This window comes from Ornithodoros turicata, chromosome 1, assembly GCF_037126465.1.
Source record: "Ornithodoros turicata isolate Travis chromosome 1, ASM3712646v1, whole genome shotgun sequence".
Classification (NCBI taxonomy): Eukaryota; Metazoa; Arthropoda; class Arachnida; order Ixodida; family Argasidae; genus Ornithodoros; species Ornithodoros turicata.
This window is the reverse complement of record NC_088201.1, coordinates 184,549,224-184,569,428: the sequence shown is the minus strand read 5'-3', so window position 1 is coordinate 184,569,428 and position 20,205 is coordinate 184,549,224. Positions and strand designations below refer to the sequence as shown.

General features: G+C 50.3%; 1 protein-coding gene and 1 long non-coding RNA gene across 3 annotated transcripts in view; one reads left to right on the top strand and one right to left on the bottom strand.

Annotated features, from left to right (window-relative positions):
• The window catches only part of LOC135373900 (uncharacterized), a 153,866-nt gene extending 134,335 nt beyond the window's left edge, over positions 1-19,531 (bottom strand). For both annotated transcript variants that reach the window (XM_064606944.1, XM_064606954.1), the window contains exons 1-2: positions 19,452-19,531; positions 12,011-12,415 (exon numbers count right to left, since the gene is read on the bottom strand). In XM_064606944.1, coding sequence (XP_064463014.1) covers positions 12,011-12,415; positions 19,452-19,530 — 484 coding nt within the window. In that variant the 5' untranslated portion in view covers position 19,531. The remainder of the gene's footprint in view (positions 1-12,010; positions 12,416-19,451) is intronic.
• Positions 8,004-8,743, top strand: LOC135373885 (uncharacterized). The gene is made up of 2 exons (XR_010416646.1): positions 8,004-8,122; positions 8,588-8,743. It is a non-coding gene; the product is annotated as an uncharacterized LOC135373885 (long non-coding RNA).
• Positions 19,532-20,205: the final 674 nt, after the last annotated feature.

Below are 20,205 nucleotides of genomic sequence, written 5' to 3'. Positions count from 1 at the left end.
GTGCCATCTCAGTTGACTTCCCTTTTTGGAAGCCGTACTGCATATGGCTTAACACATTATGTCCACTCAAAAAAGAAGTGAGCCGTGCCTGCAATACCTTTTCGATTACCTTGGAGAACAGAGGAAGCACGGAAATGGGTCTGTAATTTGAGAGGCTCTTCACATCAGTTCCTTTACTTAGCGGAGTGACTCTAGCAAGTTTTAAACTATCAGGAAATATTCCGGTGGAGAAAACAAGATTACATATGTGTGCTAGTGCACAGGATATCAAACCTGCAGCGAACTTCACAGGTCGCGGCTTAATACCGTCATAGCCTGCCGCTGTTGAATCCTTCAAACTAAGAATTACCCGTGTAAGCTCATATTCAGTAACAGGAATTAAGAACATTGAATTAGGTAAAGTATCCGGAAGGTAGTCACGATGTGAATTGTCGGCATCTTCAGTCAGGCCCGCCTTCAAACACGTTCAATGACGTCATAGAGAGTGAGAGGCAAAGCTTTACTATAAATGTCGAAGCGAATGGTCGATCGTCATTCCATCATGATCAGCTTGGTAGATCCTCGTAAGTAATACCCATGACGTCATCATCGTCGAAATGTTTGAAGAGTTTCGTTTCCAGTGTACAACACTTTTGCTGCGCGTGAAGTCGGTTTTTTCCCGCCTCACATATTTCGGGAGATTGGCAGCGCCCGCTTCTTCTGCACCAATTGTGGTGGATTGTGGTCCAAAGGTACGCTTCCTCGTTATTTTTTTAATACGTTCTATAATCGTTCTCATTTTTTTCAGAGCAAAAGCATTGGACGGACCGATTGATTCGCCCGTTTCTCGGTTGTCGGACGGTACCGTTCGACGTACGTTGCGAAGGACTTCGACTATTGAAGGAAGATGGAGAAGATGGACCATCAGTGTCACTCTGTGACTGAAGAAGATTGTACGTGTGTGTGTGTTTGAGTTAAAAAAACAGGCGTTTCTCACACTCCTTTCGTTGCAGATTACGAATGGCTACTGACGGGAGATCTACCTCTGGTCCTAACCTTCAAGCCTCCTCCAAAGACCTTCTTTTTGCGAATCGGCGATCAACTGACTACCTGTCGCTGCGGTGGACTCTGGTCGAGAAACCCCAGCCATTGGTTAGACTCGAGCCTTCGTCCGTATTTGGGCTAATAAAAAAAGGTTGTCTACTCTCATTCCGTCTCAGTCATGATGACGCCCGAGCAGAGGTTTGCCACCTTTGTGCAAACGCGAATGTGTCGGGACTTGCTGCGATTACGCGATTATATTCACGGCGATAGCTGCGAGGGAGACTTTCGCTCGATTCTCAAGACGATACCCCTACGTCTGTTCACCGTCAGTGGGAAGATTGCAAAGAAAATGAAGCGTTTCGTAGATTACAAGCTCGAGCTGTTGGAAAAGTATAGACGAGGAGAGGCAGTCGACCCGTGTCTCATCAACGCGGGTTTCAACCGGCCTATCGTCCGTCGCTACTGGCTTCTCCACACATCCCTCGACGTCACGGTGCAGACTGGCGACGACGAGCGTCGGGTCAGCACGTTGGAAGATCATCTCGCAAGGGTCTTGTGTATGTCGTGAATAAATAAATAGTCTATTTTTTACGAAACGAGTTCGCTCACGAGGAGACGTTTTATTGTTTCGTCATTCTCTTCCAGGTTACAGGAAAACATGGATACACAACTTTTCAAGCTGTAGCGTTTCGACATGCGCGTGGCTACGTAGATACAAAAAAGCCCGCAGTAAGGCGAAAAGGGTGATTGAATACACTTGTCGTTATACTCGTCCACTACAGGTAAAGTCTTTCGAAGGTTTGCTTCGATGGGGGGAAGTCCGTAGCTGTCGAAAAACACGGCAGACCCGTCGTAGTTTTTCAGGTAGAGCACCCAGTGCTGCCCGCGTCTTCTTCGCTCTTCCGTATTGATGATTAAATAACCGGGCTTGCGTAAAACGAAGGCTTCGTTGGAAGCGCAAATGCCTCTCAGCATGGAGGAAGCGAGGGGGTTCAGGGACACGAGTTCCAAGATGTCGCTCTCGTACATCTTTTCTTATGGGAAGGTGACCGTACGGTCCTTGTCGACGTACATGAGCTTGGGACACTCGGAAATCAAGAGGACGGTGACCGCGTGTGGAAGAGCTTTAGCGAAGCGTAATTGGAGGCGAACGTTTCCTTTTCGCCACTCGTTCAAATGCGAAGGAGAAGAACACTTGTCCACGTCCAGGTTGAAGTAGAGGAGGAACCCGTCCGTTTTAAATCGCTCGTAGCTATACTTGAAATGTTTCTCTCCCAGTTCTTGCAAGAAGTTAAAGTAGGGAATTTTGACGAGGTCGTTCTGAAAGTCGTACTCGGCTCGCACTTGCTGGCCGTCCACGGAGAGCATCGAATGAGACAGGTCGTAATGACGGAATTTGTAGGGGTTCGATTGGATGTCGCCGAGAAAGTCGGACGTGGCGAGCAGGGCGACGCATAATTTGGAAGGTACCCTTTCGGGGTAAACGTTTTCAAAGTGAGCGTCCAAGCTCCCGGCACTCAAGCTCCGCACCTTGGTTTCCAATCCGCGTAACACGTAGATGGCCGGCGTGGTCTGAAGCCGCCGCTCGTATTCCAAAAACAGGGAAGGTGCCAGCGTCACCTTTTTCAAGTGTAACGTCATTTCTTTAATGTCCACCTCGTAATTGTACGTTTTCTTGTCTTTGGGGACCGATACGAGTTTAAATTCGTCGTTGTTTAACAGGAAAACGACGCGAATTTCGACGGCAGGTACCATCAGGCGCGGCTTTTGAAACAGGTCGGTATTGATCTGACCGACCAGGTTAAAGTATTTTCCACCCTTCGTCGCTTCGTAACGTTGTTTCGGACCGCGAGACGAGACGTCGTAATCGTCCTTTAAATGTTCGTCGTCCTCGACATACAGTCCAGCCGCGTGCACTGTTTCTTGAGCCGCGGGCGTGGAATGAAGCACGACGTCCAAAATACTCCTGTAGGCGTACAACTCGTTGGAACTGACGAGCTTGTTGTTCGCATAAACGGTGACCGTCTTAAACATGCCGCTCAACAGGTGGTTTATTGGGAAAACGACATCTTTCTCGTCCATTTCTTCCCCGTCGTCGCGAACAATGCGCACGGTCAAAGACACGAAACTGCCGTAGAGATCCAAGTGTGCCCTTTGCAAATTTTGAATACAAAACTCGATCACGGAATTATTTACTCCGTTGACCGGATAAAAAAGTTGGTACGAAGTATCTTCCACGCCGTATTGAATGGAAGGGGGTTCGAATATCATCACGTCACTCGTTAGACAGATCGGCGTCTGTATTTTTCCTTTCGTTGACGTCATGACGGAGCGCGCGCAGCGGATGTGTGACCTTCACGGCGTACCAAAGATATCTGCAGGTGCGTCGTGTGTCGGCGCCTTTTGTTGTCGTTTGCGGCGTTTCTTTCCATTGTTGTTGTTTCCAGAGCCCTCCATGGAATCCAGCACGTCTCTCCCCGTTGCTATGGCCGTCTTTTTTACTGCGCGCGATATTCCTTCGCCATCGGCCAAATTCCGCGCCAAGCGCTTCAACGTTCTCTTGGCGATCGGTTTTATTTGCTGCCAGATGGGAACGATAAACTTGGATATGTTGCTCAACACACCGCCCCCTCGTTGGAAAAGGGGTCCCGTGTACACGGGAATTATTTTGGGGGAATTACGGTACATATTTGAAATGCAACGTTAGATTGGTTCTGCCTTTGGACCGCAACGGCAAACGTCTTCCCGTTTCGTCCGCGAGAACGATCGTCACTGAAGGAATTTCGAATTGAGACAGGTTAAAATACTGGATGTTATCTAACGTGTAGGTGACGACGTGCTTGTCTTTCTCGTAATAAAAGGGTAGTATTTTTAATATCGGTTTTTTCCCGCTCCCCACGTACGTGGGTTCCACGATATCCGTGTACACGATTATGTTGTGAAACGGGGGTTCCAGGAGTACCTCGACGGAGCTCGTGGCATCCTCATCCCCCGTGAACACGGTACGCGATTCGAAGCCCAAAAGCACGGCCAGGTACTCGGAAAGTCTTAGGGTGGAGGTGCCCCCGGAAAGCCGAATTTTACATTTCTGTTCGGTTCCGTCGAAGCTGAAGCGCGCGCGTTCGCCTACGCGCTGATTAATCGCATTTAGAAGTGCTTGCGGCGTCGCATAATAGCCGGGAGGCACATGTACTTGCAAAGATCGAGGAATTTTCGTCTTGATCGTGAAAGAAAATTGACGCGCTACGGGGAGAGAGACGCGTAGCGTTTCTTCGTGTCCCTCGACGGGTGTGAGATGTAGCAGCTTGACAAAGGGTTCCGGTACGTGCAACCCTTTCGGTGTTTTCAGAGAGTACACGTTATCCGCGAATTCTAGCGAGGCGTCCAGCTTGTGCGTCTGGAAATACTTGTTGAGTGTGTTCCGTAGGGACGTGGTTTCCGAATTCAGAGTGACGTCGCCGAAAGCGACGGCGGCTGCGGCGTGCTCCAATAAGATGGAGGTGGCTTCGCGTTCGCTCAATTTGGGGGGTTTCACCGCACGACCTGCTTCGCGGGACGCTAGCGAGGCGTCGAGCGCTTGCGCGAGCCGAGGGTCCAATTCCACGGCTTTCACGTCCACGGGTAAGACGAAGTCGTATCGCGATTTATTGTACGCGAAAGAAACGTCGAATTCCGAAAGGGCTTTTCCCAAATCCCTCTCGAGATCCGAGGTGACACGAAAAGTTCTGCCGGCTTCCACCGTGTCCTCGAAAGAAACCTCGATTTTCGCATCTTGCCTTTCGTACCCGATATTTAAAAAATCGTTACTTATGCTGAGATCCATCAGACCGACTTTATACCGATTCGAGAGCTGAAGCGGACTATCAAAAGCTACCGTGAAGGCGTTGAGTTTATTCGAGGGAAACTTATCCATGCTGGCGTTCGAGAGCAGGTGGACATAGATGTCCGACATCATTTCCCAATCTTGACCACGTCGCTGCTCGGAACCCAACTGTCGTGTTCTTTGTCGTAACCGAACCAGCGAACCAAGGAGAAGCTCTGACCGTTCACCTGCTTCTTCCTCAGCACTTTCGTTACTGGCCAAGGCTGATTGGCGTCTCGGGTTACGACGAGTACCTCCTCCGGGTAGAAAGATCCGTCCACTTCCTTACCCCGGTAATCTTCCAGGTGTACGACGGGAGGAGAGGTGTCTCTCAGGCGGGAGACGGTGAAAATCTGAGGCGACCAACTCCCTTCCGAGCTCTTATGAAAACCTTTTCTGTGAAGTAGGACCCTCACTTTATCCCCCAGTTTGAGCTTCTTTTTCACGGAGGGTACGACGGGCTTCCCATTTATCTTATTGAACAGCTCCAATTCGTTTTCGGGCGTGACTTCGGACGGGCTGATGCCCAAAGTCCTGTGTTTGGTGGTGTTGTAGTCGCGCACGATCTTGGGAAGCGCGGAAACGAAGTGGTATTTACCCGTTACTCTAAAATAACGGAATATTCTGTCGCGTAAAGTGCGTATGACGCGCTCTGCCTGCGACGCTTTGATTACTGGAGAGAAGGTAGAATACATACCTTCTTTCGTGAGAGATACTCCTTGACGGTCTTGTTGTAGAATTCCCCGCCTCTGTCGCAAAAGATGCGTGTAGGTACGTTACCTCCCCGAAAAAGTCTTATCATGGCCCTTTTCATTTCGGCGGGGCGCTTCGTCTTTAGCGGGAGGGTGCGCAGAAAGCGGGAGAGGGAATCGATTGCCACGAGAATGTAGCGGTAGCCACTGTTGAATCTCTTGTATTTTGAAAAATCGGCGAGGTCCATTTGCCACACGTCGTTGATCTTGAGCGCGATGATGCGTCTCCTATTAAACTTTCTTCTGACCGGATGGTGGAGCGTGTAGGCATCCAGCTTTCTGAGAATGGCGAGAGCCTTCTTTTTGCTCAAGTGATGCGCTTTTCTATAGCGTTCCACACCCCCCAAACCACCCTCTGGTTTCTCATATCCCTCCATAAGTCGTCCACGCAATGGAGGCCTGCTGCTGCTGCTGCTGCTGTTGAGGCTCGCGAGATTTGGGTAGAGAAATCAGACGCAATAGTTTCGAGACTTTGGGGAACCAGGAAGGTTTCTTTCCCGTCTTACGTTGCAACAAATAATTGACGAGTTCGTAAACGGAGGAGTGTCTGATGGGCTTGCCCGACACGGAGACACAACCCTCGCGATCCCAGGAAAGAACCTTCTTTAATTCCGAGACGACCCTTTCCGCTTCCTCTTCGTCCACCTCTGGAGAGAGGAGCGAATAGTCAAAGTCATTTGTAGCGTCGGACGCCTTGTTTTTATTGTCGTAGGGGTCAAATCCGTACTGCTTGAGTATGCGATACAGTGCTTGCAGTATGAGTTTCACTTTGACGTCGTCACTCTCCTTCGAGGAAAGAATGTTTCCGATGGAGGTGGTCACTTCAATTCTCTTGGCCATTGGCGAAAAGGTTCAACACGGCGGAAAGCAGGAGAGGAACCACCGACGAAAGAACCTGCTGCTGAGACAGATAGCGCTTCAAACGTTGCGGGTTCTTGTGAATCTTTTGTAGGCGAAGCGTCGTAAAAAGCGTTTGTGCTTCTTCAAACGCGCGAACGTATCTGGAGCTAGAGCCACCTTTCCGTTCAATACATTGAGGCAAATTTCGGAGAGGTGTTTCATGTCGGACGAGGATGAACGTCTCAAGACGTCGCGGCGGCGTGGAGGGGGTAGAGTGGAGAGTACTTTGAGTAAAGTGAGGTGAGGGCGGAGATTCATTTCGGAGCGTAGATATATTGACGTTCTCCCGGGAAGATATTGCTACGCAACCTGTGATCCTCGTGCGTATAGTTGTGAAGATCCACGAGTAAATATGCGTGGGGCGACGACATCGCTTGTTTATATGCGTCCAGAAAATACTCCAATCTTTTTCTGCCAAATAGCTGTTGGCCGAAATGTTCCATCTGGTGCACGCTGCGCACGGTGCGCCACAGGACGACGTAACTGGCGTTGTAGGATATTGTTCTAAAATGGCTACTGTCGAAAAAGATGTTTTGAACGAGTAAGAAGATCGAGGCGTTGGCGTGGTGAGAACCCCGAATGAAAAGATCGGTCACCTCCTTCAAGGAACCGGCGTCGGTCATGTGATCGTCGACGACGATCAGCGTGGCGCGCGACGTGTCCCACTCTCGCGGTAGCTCCTTGGTAAATTTTACGGAGTCCCCGAATTCGTCCTGCATGCTCGGCGAAGCATATTTCTGCACGTAGAATATTTGTGACGGAGGCTTGTCTACCACGTCGTTCAGGTTCCTCAACACGTTAGCAACGAACGTAGATTTGCTGCACATGGAGGGGCCGCTTAAGATACAGCGAAAGGGATGACGGAAACGAAAAGGTTCGGGGGAAGACATGTTGCGTGCGTACACGTTGCACGAAGAGAAAGAAGAGACTGAGACTCGAAGAGAAATGCATCGCTTTTATTTACACATCCTCGTCGTCGTCCTCTACATCGGAACTGCGTTCCCAATACAGATTGTCCAGGCTAAAGTTGGACTTCTTTTTCGCCAGTCTGTCCGCCGCTAAGATGCGGTCGAGCGTCTTCATCTTGTCCTGACACATTTCTTGACGCGCTTGCAACCATTCCAGACGGTGGACTTAAAAGGCTTCCTCCACGATACCGCGTATAAATTCGCGAAGTTCTTCGTTTTTTGTCTTTTCCTTGCGACCACAAGAAACGCAGGAGAATAAACCACACATGGCGTTTTCCACGTATCGGTCAGAATGATGACGCGAGCGCGGTGCGCGCTGCCTTTATAGAGATAAACGCGCGCGCGCGCGCAAAGAACGGAGAATGAAAACGAAACCGAAAAGCCACCCGTCGCCGCTAGCAGCGCGCGCGCGCATGCGCGGACGGGTGGAGCAGAGGGCGCGCGCGCATCCATAGCAGCCGCTGCGCGTCGCCTCTCTCAGTTTCTCTCGGACCGTCGCGGAAGACGGACGTGCGCTCCGCGCGCTCGCTCAGTTGCTGGCTGGATCTCGTAGAGAGCAGACGTGTTGTTCTCCGCGCTCGCTCAGTTTCTGCCTGGAAGTTGCCGCGGGGGAAAAGGTGAGTGATTTGACGCGCTCCTTTTCTCGTATGTTTGCCGTGTTTAGCGGTGACCGCGCTCGTGCTAAGCCTTTTCTCGCATGTTTAGACTTGTTTTGCGGTGTCCAAGCCTGTTGACGCATGTTTAGCGATGTGTGGTTCCCGCCTTGTGTTAGCTGCGTAGTGTTGAGGTTATGCCCAAGCGCGCTCCTTTTCTCGTATGTTTGCCGTGTTTAGCGGTGACCGCGCTCGTGTTAAGCCTTTTCTCGCATGTTTAGCGATGTGTGGTTCCCGCCTTGTGTTAGCTGCGTACTGTTGTGGTTAGGCCTAAGCGATCGTCCCCCCGTAAGCCTTTTCCCCCCGATGTGTACTGTTTTCTGTTTAGCAGTAGCGGTTAGACCTTTTCTCTCGCATGCCTAGACTTGTTTAGCAGCGCTGTCATTTTTACCTGCCGCTAGTATCTTGTTCTCTGTCTCTCTCCTCTAGAGCTATGATGGTGGCGCCATCTGGTGTGATGCCTTGCAACTAAGTGGCCACCTGTCGTCGATCTCTGCAACTACCCGACGTCAACAAGCACTGGTCACCCCGGAGCCGTTTCTTCGCCGCGGCATCGTTGATTTTCGAATAAATTGTTTCTCTCCACTCTATTTCTATCTTTTCATTTTATTTTCTACCTATTTTTTTATTTTTATCAGCTCAAGTATCCGGAAACTCACATCTTCGTCTGGACGTGTCTTAGATGATCCCCAATTAGTGTAATGACTCCCTGGTGGGTCCTGATTAATGTGGGGGGTCCCAATTAGCTCTAATTGCTAATTAATGGCGTCCAGGCAAAGATGTGAGTTTCCGGATACTTGAGCTGATACATTACTACTTACGTCACCTCAAAATGTTGTTAATTTGTCGTCCCACCCCCTCAGCGATTCTGAACTATCACTTCTTAGCCGTGGGCTTTCATTCTGCCCAAATAATAACAAGGTAGACGAATACCAACTCCATCTCGATTTAGATAATTTTGCCCGACGTATGCGTCTGAAAGAGTATTTTCATGATAAGCCTGATATAACACCCAAACCTTTCAAGCCACCGTGTGAATTTACGCCAGAGCCCAATCGCGAAAAAGCTCTTGATATATATATAAAAGCAGTTCAAAAAGATATAATTACTTCATATAATCCCTCTTCCCGCAAAACCAAACCAAATTTGAGTCAAGCCGAGCAAAGTAGTCTGTCGCATCTTAAAAAATCGAAAAACCTAATAATCAAAAGGGCAGATAAAGGTGGTGCAATTGTCGTAATGAATATGCAGGATTATATCGATGAGGGACTGCGACAATTGGCTTGTGCCACGTTTTACAAAACTTTAGACACTGATCCCACGGAACAGATTGTTTCAGATATCACAAAACATCTAAAGGCATTAAAGGCCGCAAAGAAGATCGATTCGGCGGTATATGAATACCTTCTTCCCCGTAACTCAAAGCCAGGTAGATTCTACATGCTCCTAAAGATTCATAAACCGGGGAACCCCGGACGTCCAATCGTCTCCTGCAATGGGACAGCCACTGAAAAACTCTCTAGTTTCGTAGATCATCTTCTTAAGGACATACCCCCGCAACTACCATCGTACATCAAGGACACCAATCACTTCCTGCAAATACTAAATCAATGTCAGCCACCCCCATCTAGTCTCCTAGTTACGTTAGATGTTCCTTCCCTGTATACCAATATTCCCCACGATGATGGCATAGCTGCAGCCGAGGCGGCTTTTTCAAAGTACTCTGATTCTTCTTGTGATCCATCTGTCGTATCTACTCTACTAGAACTGATCCTAAAGAACAACAACTTTGAATTTAACGATGGCCACTATTTACAAGTCAACGGCACCGCTATGGGCACTAAAATGGCACCAAACTATGCAAATCTATTCATGGGTTCACTAGAAGAGGCATTCTTGAACACGCGTGAGGACAAACCCACTTTATACAAGCGCTACCTTGATGACATATTTATGATCTGGCCACATTCGGAAGACAGCCTATTGGAATTTATACGCGATTTCAATGAGTTCCATACTTCTATTAACTTCACTCACACCTATTCTGCCGTCACTGTTAGCTTTCTTGATGTTCAAATTAAGCTAACCAATGGAATTTTAACGTCTGATCTGTTCCGTAAACCCACAGACTCTCAGCAGTATTTGTCATTCCATAGTTGTCATCCTCGCCACACGAAACTGGCCATTCCCTATAGTCAAGCCCTTCGGTATAGGAGAATCTGCTCGAATGACGACGATCTGGACAGAAATTTAGAACAGCTGCAACAAACCTTTGTCGGTCGTCAGTATCCACCCGATCTAGTTCAAGATGCTCTCAACAGAGCTCGCATGGCAAACCGTCTAAGCTTACTGGAGAAAAGACAAAACAAATCAGAAAGTAATGCCGTGAACTTAACTGTAACATTCGCCGGAAATATCCCAAACATTAACAACATACTTAGCCGCCACCACAGTATCCTCCTCCAGTCAGAACGCACGAAAAACATATTTCCTAATCCACCACGTGTCGCTTACAGACGTACACGTAACTTACAAGATAGCTTGGTCCGCTCTAAAGTAGGCGAACCCACTAGCCATCCGGCGGGCTGTCATCCATGTAATGGCAGGAGATGCCAGATTTGCAAGTTAATGCAGACCGCACAAACGGTCAGAAGTACGAATTCCAACTTTACCGTCAAGATCAACGCAGACGTAGACTGTAACTCATGCAACGTTATCTATCTAATCCAATGCAACACATGCCGGGCCCAATACGTGGGTCAGACAAAACTTCTTTCCGAATTAGATTCAACAATCACCGATCGGATGTTACCAAGAAACCTAATCTTCCAGTCTCACGCCATTTCAAACAACCAGAACATTCAATCAACGAAGCCTCAGTTTTTATTCTCCAGTCGAACTTTACCTCCGACCGCTCCCGGGAACAACGGGAATCTTACCTAATTTACAAATTCCGATCGGCCATTAACGAGGACCCTGGCATGCTGTCAACAATAAGAAGTCTAACAACCTAGATAAGACCCTGTTGCCTTTTCTCGTTTCAGGCAGATCAAAATCCCCACTGACCCACAAGGACGATGACCCCACTCCTGGACCTGACACAAAAACGCTCTGGAATTTCCCCAATTGACAACCGCCAGGTGGCGGGAATTTCCCCCAACCGACCACGTCATTCTCAAGCCCCTTATCAGCCTCGTGGCCACATTTAGCTCTTTTGTCCCGAAGAAGGCGGAGCTTCCGCCGTAACGTAGACATCCTCCCTAACTTTTATGATTTTTAAGTTTTAATAAACCCCTTTTTTTTGTTACTTCCCCTACTTTCGTCTTCTGTCTCCCATTTATTTCAACTATAATTACGTAGCCGTCCGATCCAACTCCAACTTCTCAAGATATATATATATATATTTCTCCCTTTCTTTTTCTATTTTTGTCGTCCCATTGTTTGTCATCCCATGTTGATGCATTTCTTATAACCTCGGAACTGCCATATAGTCCACCTTCTCGTATATTATACATAGTTTATTGCATTTTCTGTATAACCTTTTATATCAATGTATATAGAGCTGCTAAATTCACATTGTAACTAACACGGGGTCCCATAGAAGCTTGCTAGGGACCCCCGTCTGTATATTATGATTTGTATTACCTGCAATAACAATAAAGGTTTCACAACAACAACAGCTTAAACCGAATGAAATTTCTGGTCTGTTTTGAATTGGACTATCTCCAGCAGGGATACCACGTTTTATCTACTGAAACAAATCTAATTCTACCCATAGTCCCACTACTTCTAGTATAGCTGCGCAGGCTCATAACTACTACTTTTAAACAGTAAGACTCCGAATATACGTACTTGTAGTTGTAGTTGTCGTTGTGGTAGTTGTAGTTGTGGTTGTTGTAGTTGTGGTTGTCGTAGTGGTGGTGGTTGTCGTAGTGGTGGTTGTGGTAGTGGTGGTTGTCGTTGTGCTGGTGGTTGTCGTTGTGGTGGTAGTTGTCGTTGTGGTGGTGGTTGTAGTTGTGGTGGTAGTTGTCGTTGTGGTGGTAGTTGTGGTTGTGGTGGTAGTTGTGGTTGTCGTCGTGGTAGTTGTGGTTGTTGACGTGGTAGTTGTGGTGCTTGTGGTTGTAGTTGTAGTAGTAGTGGCGGTAATTGCCTTTGCCGTATTAGTCGAAGTTACAGGTACTGTTCGTCCTGTGGTTTGGGCTGTGCGTACTCCGTTATTGTTGCCGTCTCCAACCGATGTTGACCCATTGCCACCATCTGAAATATCAGATACTGTATCAACGCCTGTACACGTCAATATAATAATCATACAATTAAGTTGTGTAGTCTCTTATGTGATAAACTCCATTAGGAATTTGTTTCTGTTGTGTTCCCACAAAAAGAAATATTCTCCTTCTGAAACGTGCCCTGTGGAACATCACCTGGTGTGAACAAATTGGTATTACATAAAAAAGTCAGCTTGATTCTATAGGTATGCATATCAAAAGGTGTGCAATAAACGCAACACCAAACGAACAAAGCAATAAAAGGCAAACAAGGTGGTGTAACGATGTTGATGGTATAATTTCCTTGACCTTGAGGTGGTGGTAGGATCAGGAACACAAAACACACGGAGACAGGGATAGACTCAAACCAGCAATGAAGAATTTAATGCCCTGTGTGTAAGGCAGACTGAGAACCTAGAGTAACGAGAAAGAACACAATTCGGCGTTATGGCGGAGGTATATATGATCCATGAAACATGATTCTTGTAACGGTTACCGGGAGCGTTGGCAAGTGCACGAGGAAGCCCATATGGTCGATCAAAGTTTGCGAGGCATTATGAAGCAACTCTATGTATTAAAAGGAGAGTCAGAAAGCTTTTTCTAAAGGTGGAATAAAGTAATTCACAAAACATGCTACGTCGATGAAAGGAGGTCCAGTAGTAAGGAAGGCAGCATGACAGTGGGCTGGCTGGTGCATTTTGGTGTCTGGGCTATTGTCGAAGCTTCTAAAATGACGCGTGTTGTATCGTCTTTGAGTGTGCGAACAGTTCTTGTCTAGGACCAAAGCGAATTGCCTCGCAATCTTTGATGGATCACATGTACTTCTTAATGCAGTTACCAATGCTCTCGCTAACTGTTAAAACAATGGCGTTTCCCACATCATGTTCGCCTTCGCCGAAACGCCGTAGAGTATTCTTTCTCCTTATTTTTGGTTCTACGACTCCCTTACACATGGTTAATTAAAGGCTTCATTGGGGGTTTGAGCCTAGGCTACTTGTATTTTGTGTTGCCATTCTTCCACCATGTGAAGCTCAAGGAAATGGTGCCATCAATCAAAGATATGGCACTCCTCTCGATATTGCAGATCAATGTAGCATAAATTGCGTCGCTTGACTCATTAGCGTTGCATTCATTATACACTAAAAGTACATAAAATGGCTAATTGGATCCAATTTTTAAGATACAGAGGTGTGAATATTGCGCAGTTTTGAAGAGCGTGGCAGGAACACGGCGAAGTGCGCAAAAAGGAATGTCCACTATATCTAATTGGCGCAATCGCGGTGCCATAAACCACTACCCTCGAGAAAGTACAAAATCAAAATCAAATTTCTCTATATATACAGCATCCACGATATATCAGAAGTAATGAGCGATAGCCAGCGGGGGAGTTTTCACAAGGATACCGGAAGAAGGGCATCAGGGCAAATGCCACCCATCCACGCTTGCGGACTACAACCGGACAGCTACGAGAGATGAGACAGTAATGGGGTACTCCAAAATCCACAAACTGGTGACCCGAACCGAACATTCCCTGCCTACCAATGCTTCCGACTCCCGGCGGCTCCCAGGGCACAGACGTCTCGGGCTTCACTACCGCTCGGGTTGGCGTCCGCCTTCCCCCATTTTTCGCCGCTCACCCGGACCTATGGTTCCAGATGACCGACAGCCAATTCGCTTTAGCCGGCGTCACTCAACAGACCACCAAATTCCATCACATCGTCAGCAACCTGCCGCCAGAAGTCGCAATCGAGGTCATGGATATTTTGACTGCTCCGCCCACGCCCAACCCATACGACGTTCTTCCTAACGCTGTCACGGACCGAATAATGGCCTCGAAGCGCGAGCGTTTGCGACTACTGCTCTCGGCCGAAGAACTTGACGATCGCAAGCCTAGCCAATTGCTCCGCCACATGCAGAGCCTTGTAGGTACGCGGCTCCCAACCTTTGATCAATCACTCCTCAAGGAATTTTTCCTTAACCGACTGCCTCCCCAGACTCGTATGGTGCTCGCGGCCCTGCCCGACTCTACCGTGAGGACCTTGCTGATGTCGCAGACAGAATAACCGAGGTATCGCGAGCCACTATTGCTCATATTTCGACTACGACTTCCTCTCCGACTCCTCCTGCGCCCATCCCTGTGGTGCCGGAAGTTCCCCCCTCCGGACAGGATTCCGTTACACAGCTTCGCGAGAATGTTCAAGAGCTGCGTCACCTCATCGAAGAACGTCTCACATGCGGGGTTTCCCAAGATCCTCGCCCGCGCCCTGCGTCTGCTCAGCGAACTTTCCGCCCTCGATTTAGGAGCCCTCACCGCTCCCGCTCGCCATCCCCTGCCTCGAGGCGCCCGTCCGACCCGCCCGCTGACTGCCCATATTGCTGGTACCACTACAACTTCGGTGCCTCTGCTCGCAAGTGCACTCCGCCGTGACAGTGGCCGGGAAATGGCGCGGGGCGTCGTTAGCGGCGACAGGCGACACCCCCAAGCCTTCACCCAATCGCCTCTTCTACATGACCGACCGGAACTCCAAACTCAAGATGCTTGTCGACACCGGTGCCGCAGTCAGCGTTCTTCCCGCAACGGCTGCCCAGCGTCATCAGAACCCCATCTCGTTCCTGACCGCGGTGAACAACACGGGCGTCCCGGTGTTCGGACAAAAATCTTTTACCATCGATATTGGCCTCCGGCAGCAGTTCAAATGGCTCTTCCCCATTGCCTGCGTCAGCCAGCCCATCCTCGGCGCAGACTTTTTGGAGCACTTTGGCCTCTTAGTCGACCTCGCTCGGCGCCGACTCGTCGACTCGACTACCTCCCTCGCGGTGCACGGGATTACTGCTCACTCAGACCCCTTTTTTGAAGCCGAGCCTCTCTCCGCACTCTAGTTTCCTTATGCCGTCCTCCTGAAGGATTTCCCGTCCCTCACGCAGCCCACCGACTGGTCCAAGACCGTAAAGCATGATGTAGTCCATCGCATCATAACCTACGGCCAACCAGTCTCGTCCTGTTTCCGTCGTTTAGTTCCTGAGAAGCTAGTAATTGCAAAGGCAGAATTCCAGCACATGATGGACATCGGGGTTCTGAGACCATCCTCGAGCAACTGGTCGTTACCACTGCACATGGTCCCCAAGAAGACCGGGGACTGGCGACATGTAGTGACTATCGCGCGCTCAACCTTTCCACGCTGCCCGATCGCTACCCTCAGGCCAACATTCAAGACTTCTCCGTAAACCTTCAAGGTGCTACCCTCTTCTCCAAAATAGACTTAACAAAAGCCTACCACTAAATTCCTATGGCTCCCGAAGATGTTCACAAGGCAGCTGTGACAACTCCATTTGGGCTGTCTGAGTTCGTTCGAATGCCCTTCGGACTCAAGAACGCAGCTGAAACATTTCAACGATTTATTGATTCTGTCGTTAGGGGCCTTCCGTTCGTGTCCGCTACATGGATGACCTCCTGGTTGCCAGCACGAGCCCCGACCCACATCGCCTCCACCTGCGCCAGTTGTTCGCTCGATTGGAAGAATATGGCATCATCATCAACGTCCAAAAGTGCCAGTTCGGGGTACATTCCTTGGAATTCCTGGGACGCCTCCTTGACCGCCACAGTATCAAGCCAATACCATCAAAAGTCAAGGTAGTGCGAGACTTTCCGAGACCAACCACTCTTCGCCAGCTCCGACACTACCTCGGACTGCTAAACGTCTACCGGCGTTTTATTCCGAACTCTGCGTCTCTTCTCGCCCCCCCCCCCCCCTTGAAGCCCTCCTTCGTACTCCCCTGAAGGCCCCCGGATCAACTAATGTCGCTTGGTCAGACTACACGGAGGAAGCTTTTCTCGCAGCCAAAGAAGCTCTTGCAAACGCGGTTATGCTGGTCTACCCGCGCCATGATGCTCCTACGTCCCTGGCTGTGGATGCGTCAGGATCGGCTACCGGGGCCGTCCTTCAACAGTACTTTGACAATCAATGGAAGCCCACCGCCTTCTTTTCGGTAAAGCTCACGCCCACTCAACAACGATACAGTGCCTTTAGCCGCGAGCTCTTTGCAGCGTTCGCCGCCGTCAGGCACTTCTGCTATTCCCTGGAGGGTCGCCCATTCATGCTGTTCACAGACCACAAGACTGTAGCGGCCCGTGGACAACGACGAAGATGGCCACGCGCCTGGAGCACCGACCTCAGTTCCACCAGCGCGACCATGGAGATAGGCCACCGTCATCGTCTCTCCGTGGCACACTATCATCGCCTGTCGGGGCTCATGTGGGGGAAGACCATGGTCCTCTACATTTGGTGACCCGAACGATGAACATCAAGTTCCGCGCAATTCGGCCCTTCACCATCCCAAATTGTTTACACCATCAACGAGCACTACCAAGACAGGCTATACCTGGAAGCCACCGCAATTACTCGACCCCTCTCGCCCGCACCATCCACCCCTTCGCTTCTCGCCCGACAGCTTCTGTCCATGCTAACGATCCGCTACCGATTCGACCAACCCGCAACGACACGACCGCTCACTGATCATCGCATCCGCCCACCGATCATGGCTTCACGACTTCCAGGGACCGACCTGCGCTGTCCACGGCCCCGGCACACTCACGACTCGCCATTTCATTTCTGCATCTCGACGCTCATCCGCTACCGGCCGCGACACCAGAGCAACGTGCTCGCCTGCCGGTTTCGGCAGTCGCGGCAGCCGACGCCACGGCACGCTTCAGCCGGCGTCTCTGCAGTCAACACGGCTAACGCACCCTCACTTCCTCTGACCCTACGAGCTTTCGCTCCCGTGCCGGTTGCGGCACCCCAGGCCACGACTCCGACGCCCAACGACTTCGTCCCTCATCGGCCCCGCTCATCGACAGTTTCTCGCAACGGGTGTTGTGCCGTGCCACGAACACGTCCCGTAGTGCGCGTCATCCACGGTCGCTCTTGCTCTCTCCGCTCTTGTCGCCGCTCCGCGTCTGAGGAGCACTGTAGCGGCCCGTGGACAACGACGAAGATGGCCACGCTCCTGGAGCACCGACCTCAGTTCCACCGGCGCGGCCATGGAGATAGGCCACCGTCATCGCCTCTCCGTGGCATACCATCATTGCCGGTCGGGGCTCATGTGGAGGAACACCATGGTCCTCTACATGCCCTTGGTCCACGCATTCCGGGCTGCTGGCCAGCACCATTCGCTTCGCGAGATCGGCCAGCTGTCTTTCCTCGCGGAGTTCCAGGCAACCATCGAGCACATCAGCGGGAAAAACAACATCCCTGCTGAGAGATTCAGCCGTATCTCCGCATTTCCACCAGACATGTTTATCTTGGAGCGCCTTGCGCACGAACAGCGTCACAACGGCGACCTCAAGTCACTCCGCACGTCTCAGCAAACGTCGCTGGAATTGACAGAAGTAGCTCTCCCCGGCGCCATTTCCACGATTGTCTGCGACGTCTCAACAGCTTCCCCAAGGCCTTACCTTCCACAAAGTCTTCGCAATCTGGCCTTTCGCGCTTTACACGACGTCTCCCATCCCGGAATCCGCGCCACCAGGCGTCTGATTGCGGACCGCTATGTTTGGCAGCGCATGGCTAGGGACATTCGCATGTGGACTTTGCAATGCACTACCTGCCAACGCACAAAGGCGGTGCGCCACACGCGCTCCCCACCAGGCAAGTTTCTTCCGCACGACCGAACGTTTCAAGTTCTCCACATTGACCTGGTCGGTCCCCTTCCCCACTCATCCGGCCTTCGATACATCCTAACTACATCATTGATCGTTTCACGAGGTGTCCTGAGGCTGCTCCCGTTGCAGACATCCGTGCTGAAACCGTTGCCTCCGCCCTCCTGAGGACGTGGATTTCAAGATATGGCGCCGCAGACCAAACAGTCACGGACCGTAGGGCTCAGTTTGAATCTTGTCTCTTCCATGAGCTCTGCCGTCTTCTCGGATCCAGACGCACCCGAACCACTGTGTACCACCCTTGCGCTAATGGCCTTGTCGAGCGCTCAAGAGCAGTTTTCGCGCCCTCAACAATCCGCGCCCCTATTCCCTGCTCGTACTTCGTCGTTCGCATAAGTGGTTTCACGCCCTCCCCCTCATCTTGCTCCAGTTACGGGCATGTATGAAGTCAGATCTGGGCTGCTCTGCTGCTGAGCTCGTCTTTGGGACCCCCCTTCGCCTCCCGGTTGACCTCGTCACCTCCAAGTACAACCCATCGGACCGCTCCGACTATGTCTCCTTACTCCGAGACATATTCCAAGTCCATCAGGCCAAGCCATTCCCGATATCCTTCATCTCGCCGCTCCTACATCCCAGACACGTTGTCCACAGCATCTCACGTATTCATCCAGGTCCCTTCTCCTCGCAGATGCCTGGACGCCCCGTACTCGGGACCCTACAGAGTCATCTCCCGCACTGAGAAGACTCTGCTTCTCGACGTCGAAGGCCACGCAGGAAGTTTCTGTCGATCGCGTAAAGCCCGCCTTCTACGCCCACAACAGCATCGCCACCCTCACGCCATTTGATGCCTTACTTCCGCCACCTGCGTCGCCCTCAACTGCAGCCTTTCCCAGGCGCGTTTCCTGGACTCCAGCTCTTGCGCATCTGACGGCGGGGGACCCCTGTAGCGGCATCGCTATCGCTCGCCTTCATCGCCAACTTCATCTACATTCTACAGGCACCTTTTCACGCGCCATAATAAACAATTCATTCCTTTAGTCTCCACTGCTGGCCGGTTCTTCCTGACTTAGCGCTCCACAACGAGCATCAGCGAATCAGGACAAAGGTTTGTATGGTGAATCTCTAAAGTGTTCAGGCATTTGATGGTAAACTACCTCTCTCAATATATTTCGAACACGTTAGCTAAAGGAAATTACTGCGGTTTTATGCTTCCAGAGGTGTACCGTTTAAAATTGTGTGCATTATCTACACAATTAGCGCATAATTTACACAAAACGTCTGGATACTATAACAAACAGAGGGAGCTGACTTGAATTCCACACAAAGACAGAATTGAAAACCATTTCAAAACCTCACAATGTTTTGTACTAACCTGATTCCAAAATGGAGCCCGATTGTATGGTGGCTACGATGACGATAAGGAACAGCAAACACAGCCCTGCTGCTACCATCCATGTTCTGCGATGCATGAAAACCATTAATATCGATTCCGAATATTTATACAGCTGGCAAGGCTTCCCATACTTTTAAAATCGACCCCCCCCTCCTTTCATCATGCAGCATCATGATTACATTTGTCTGGCGACGTGAATGCACGCATAAATATATTGTAACGACAACGAGGGCGGTGGGCCCATGCCACCACGCGTCAGCTGAAGACGTCAGGCGACTGACGAGGTGAAGGTGGGAGTGACTGGCCGGAGGCTGAAAACGACGCTGAGCTGCCACACGAAACAGTTCGATCTCGGCGCGTGTCCTCCGTGGCACCCTGCACGTGCGTCTCGGCGTCGGAGCAGGGGCGTTGATGGCGACGGCGGCGGCGCTTGGCTAGGAGGAAGGCACATAACCTCCACCAAACGTAAGGCAGCGCAGCGCCACGGTGATTTAATGAGCAGAATGATAATGGTACAATGGGAATGACCGCGCATCGTGGGATGGGCCCGCCGCCCGTGTCGTCGTTACACTACCACGAAATAATTACTAAAAGGCAAGCGACCTAGTGATTAGAATTAATCTTACAAAAACCACCGAGACATTACGGGCAACGAAGTGTAATAGAATGGTTTACACTCCTGCTGTGTATTCATCGGGAGCCACTATTTTTATGTAATTCCGACAGGCTAGCA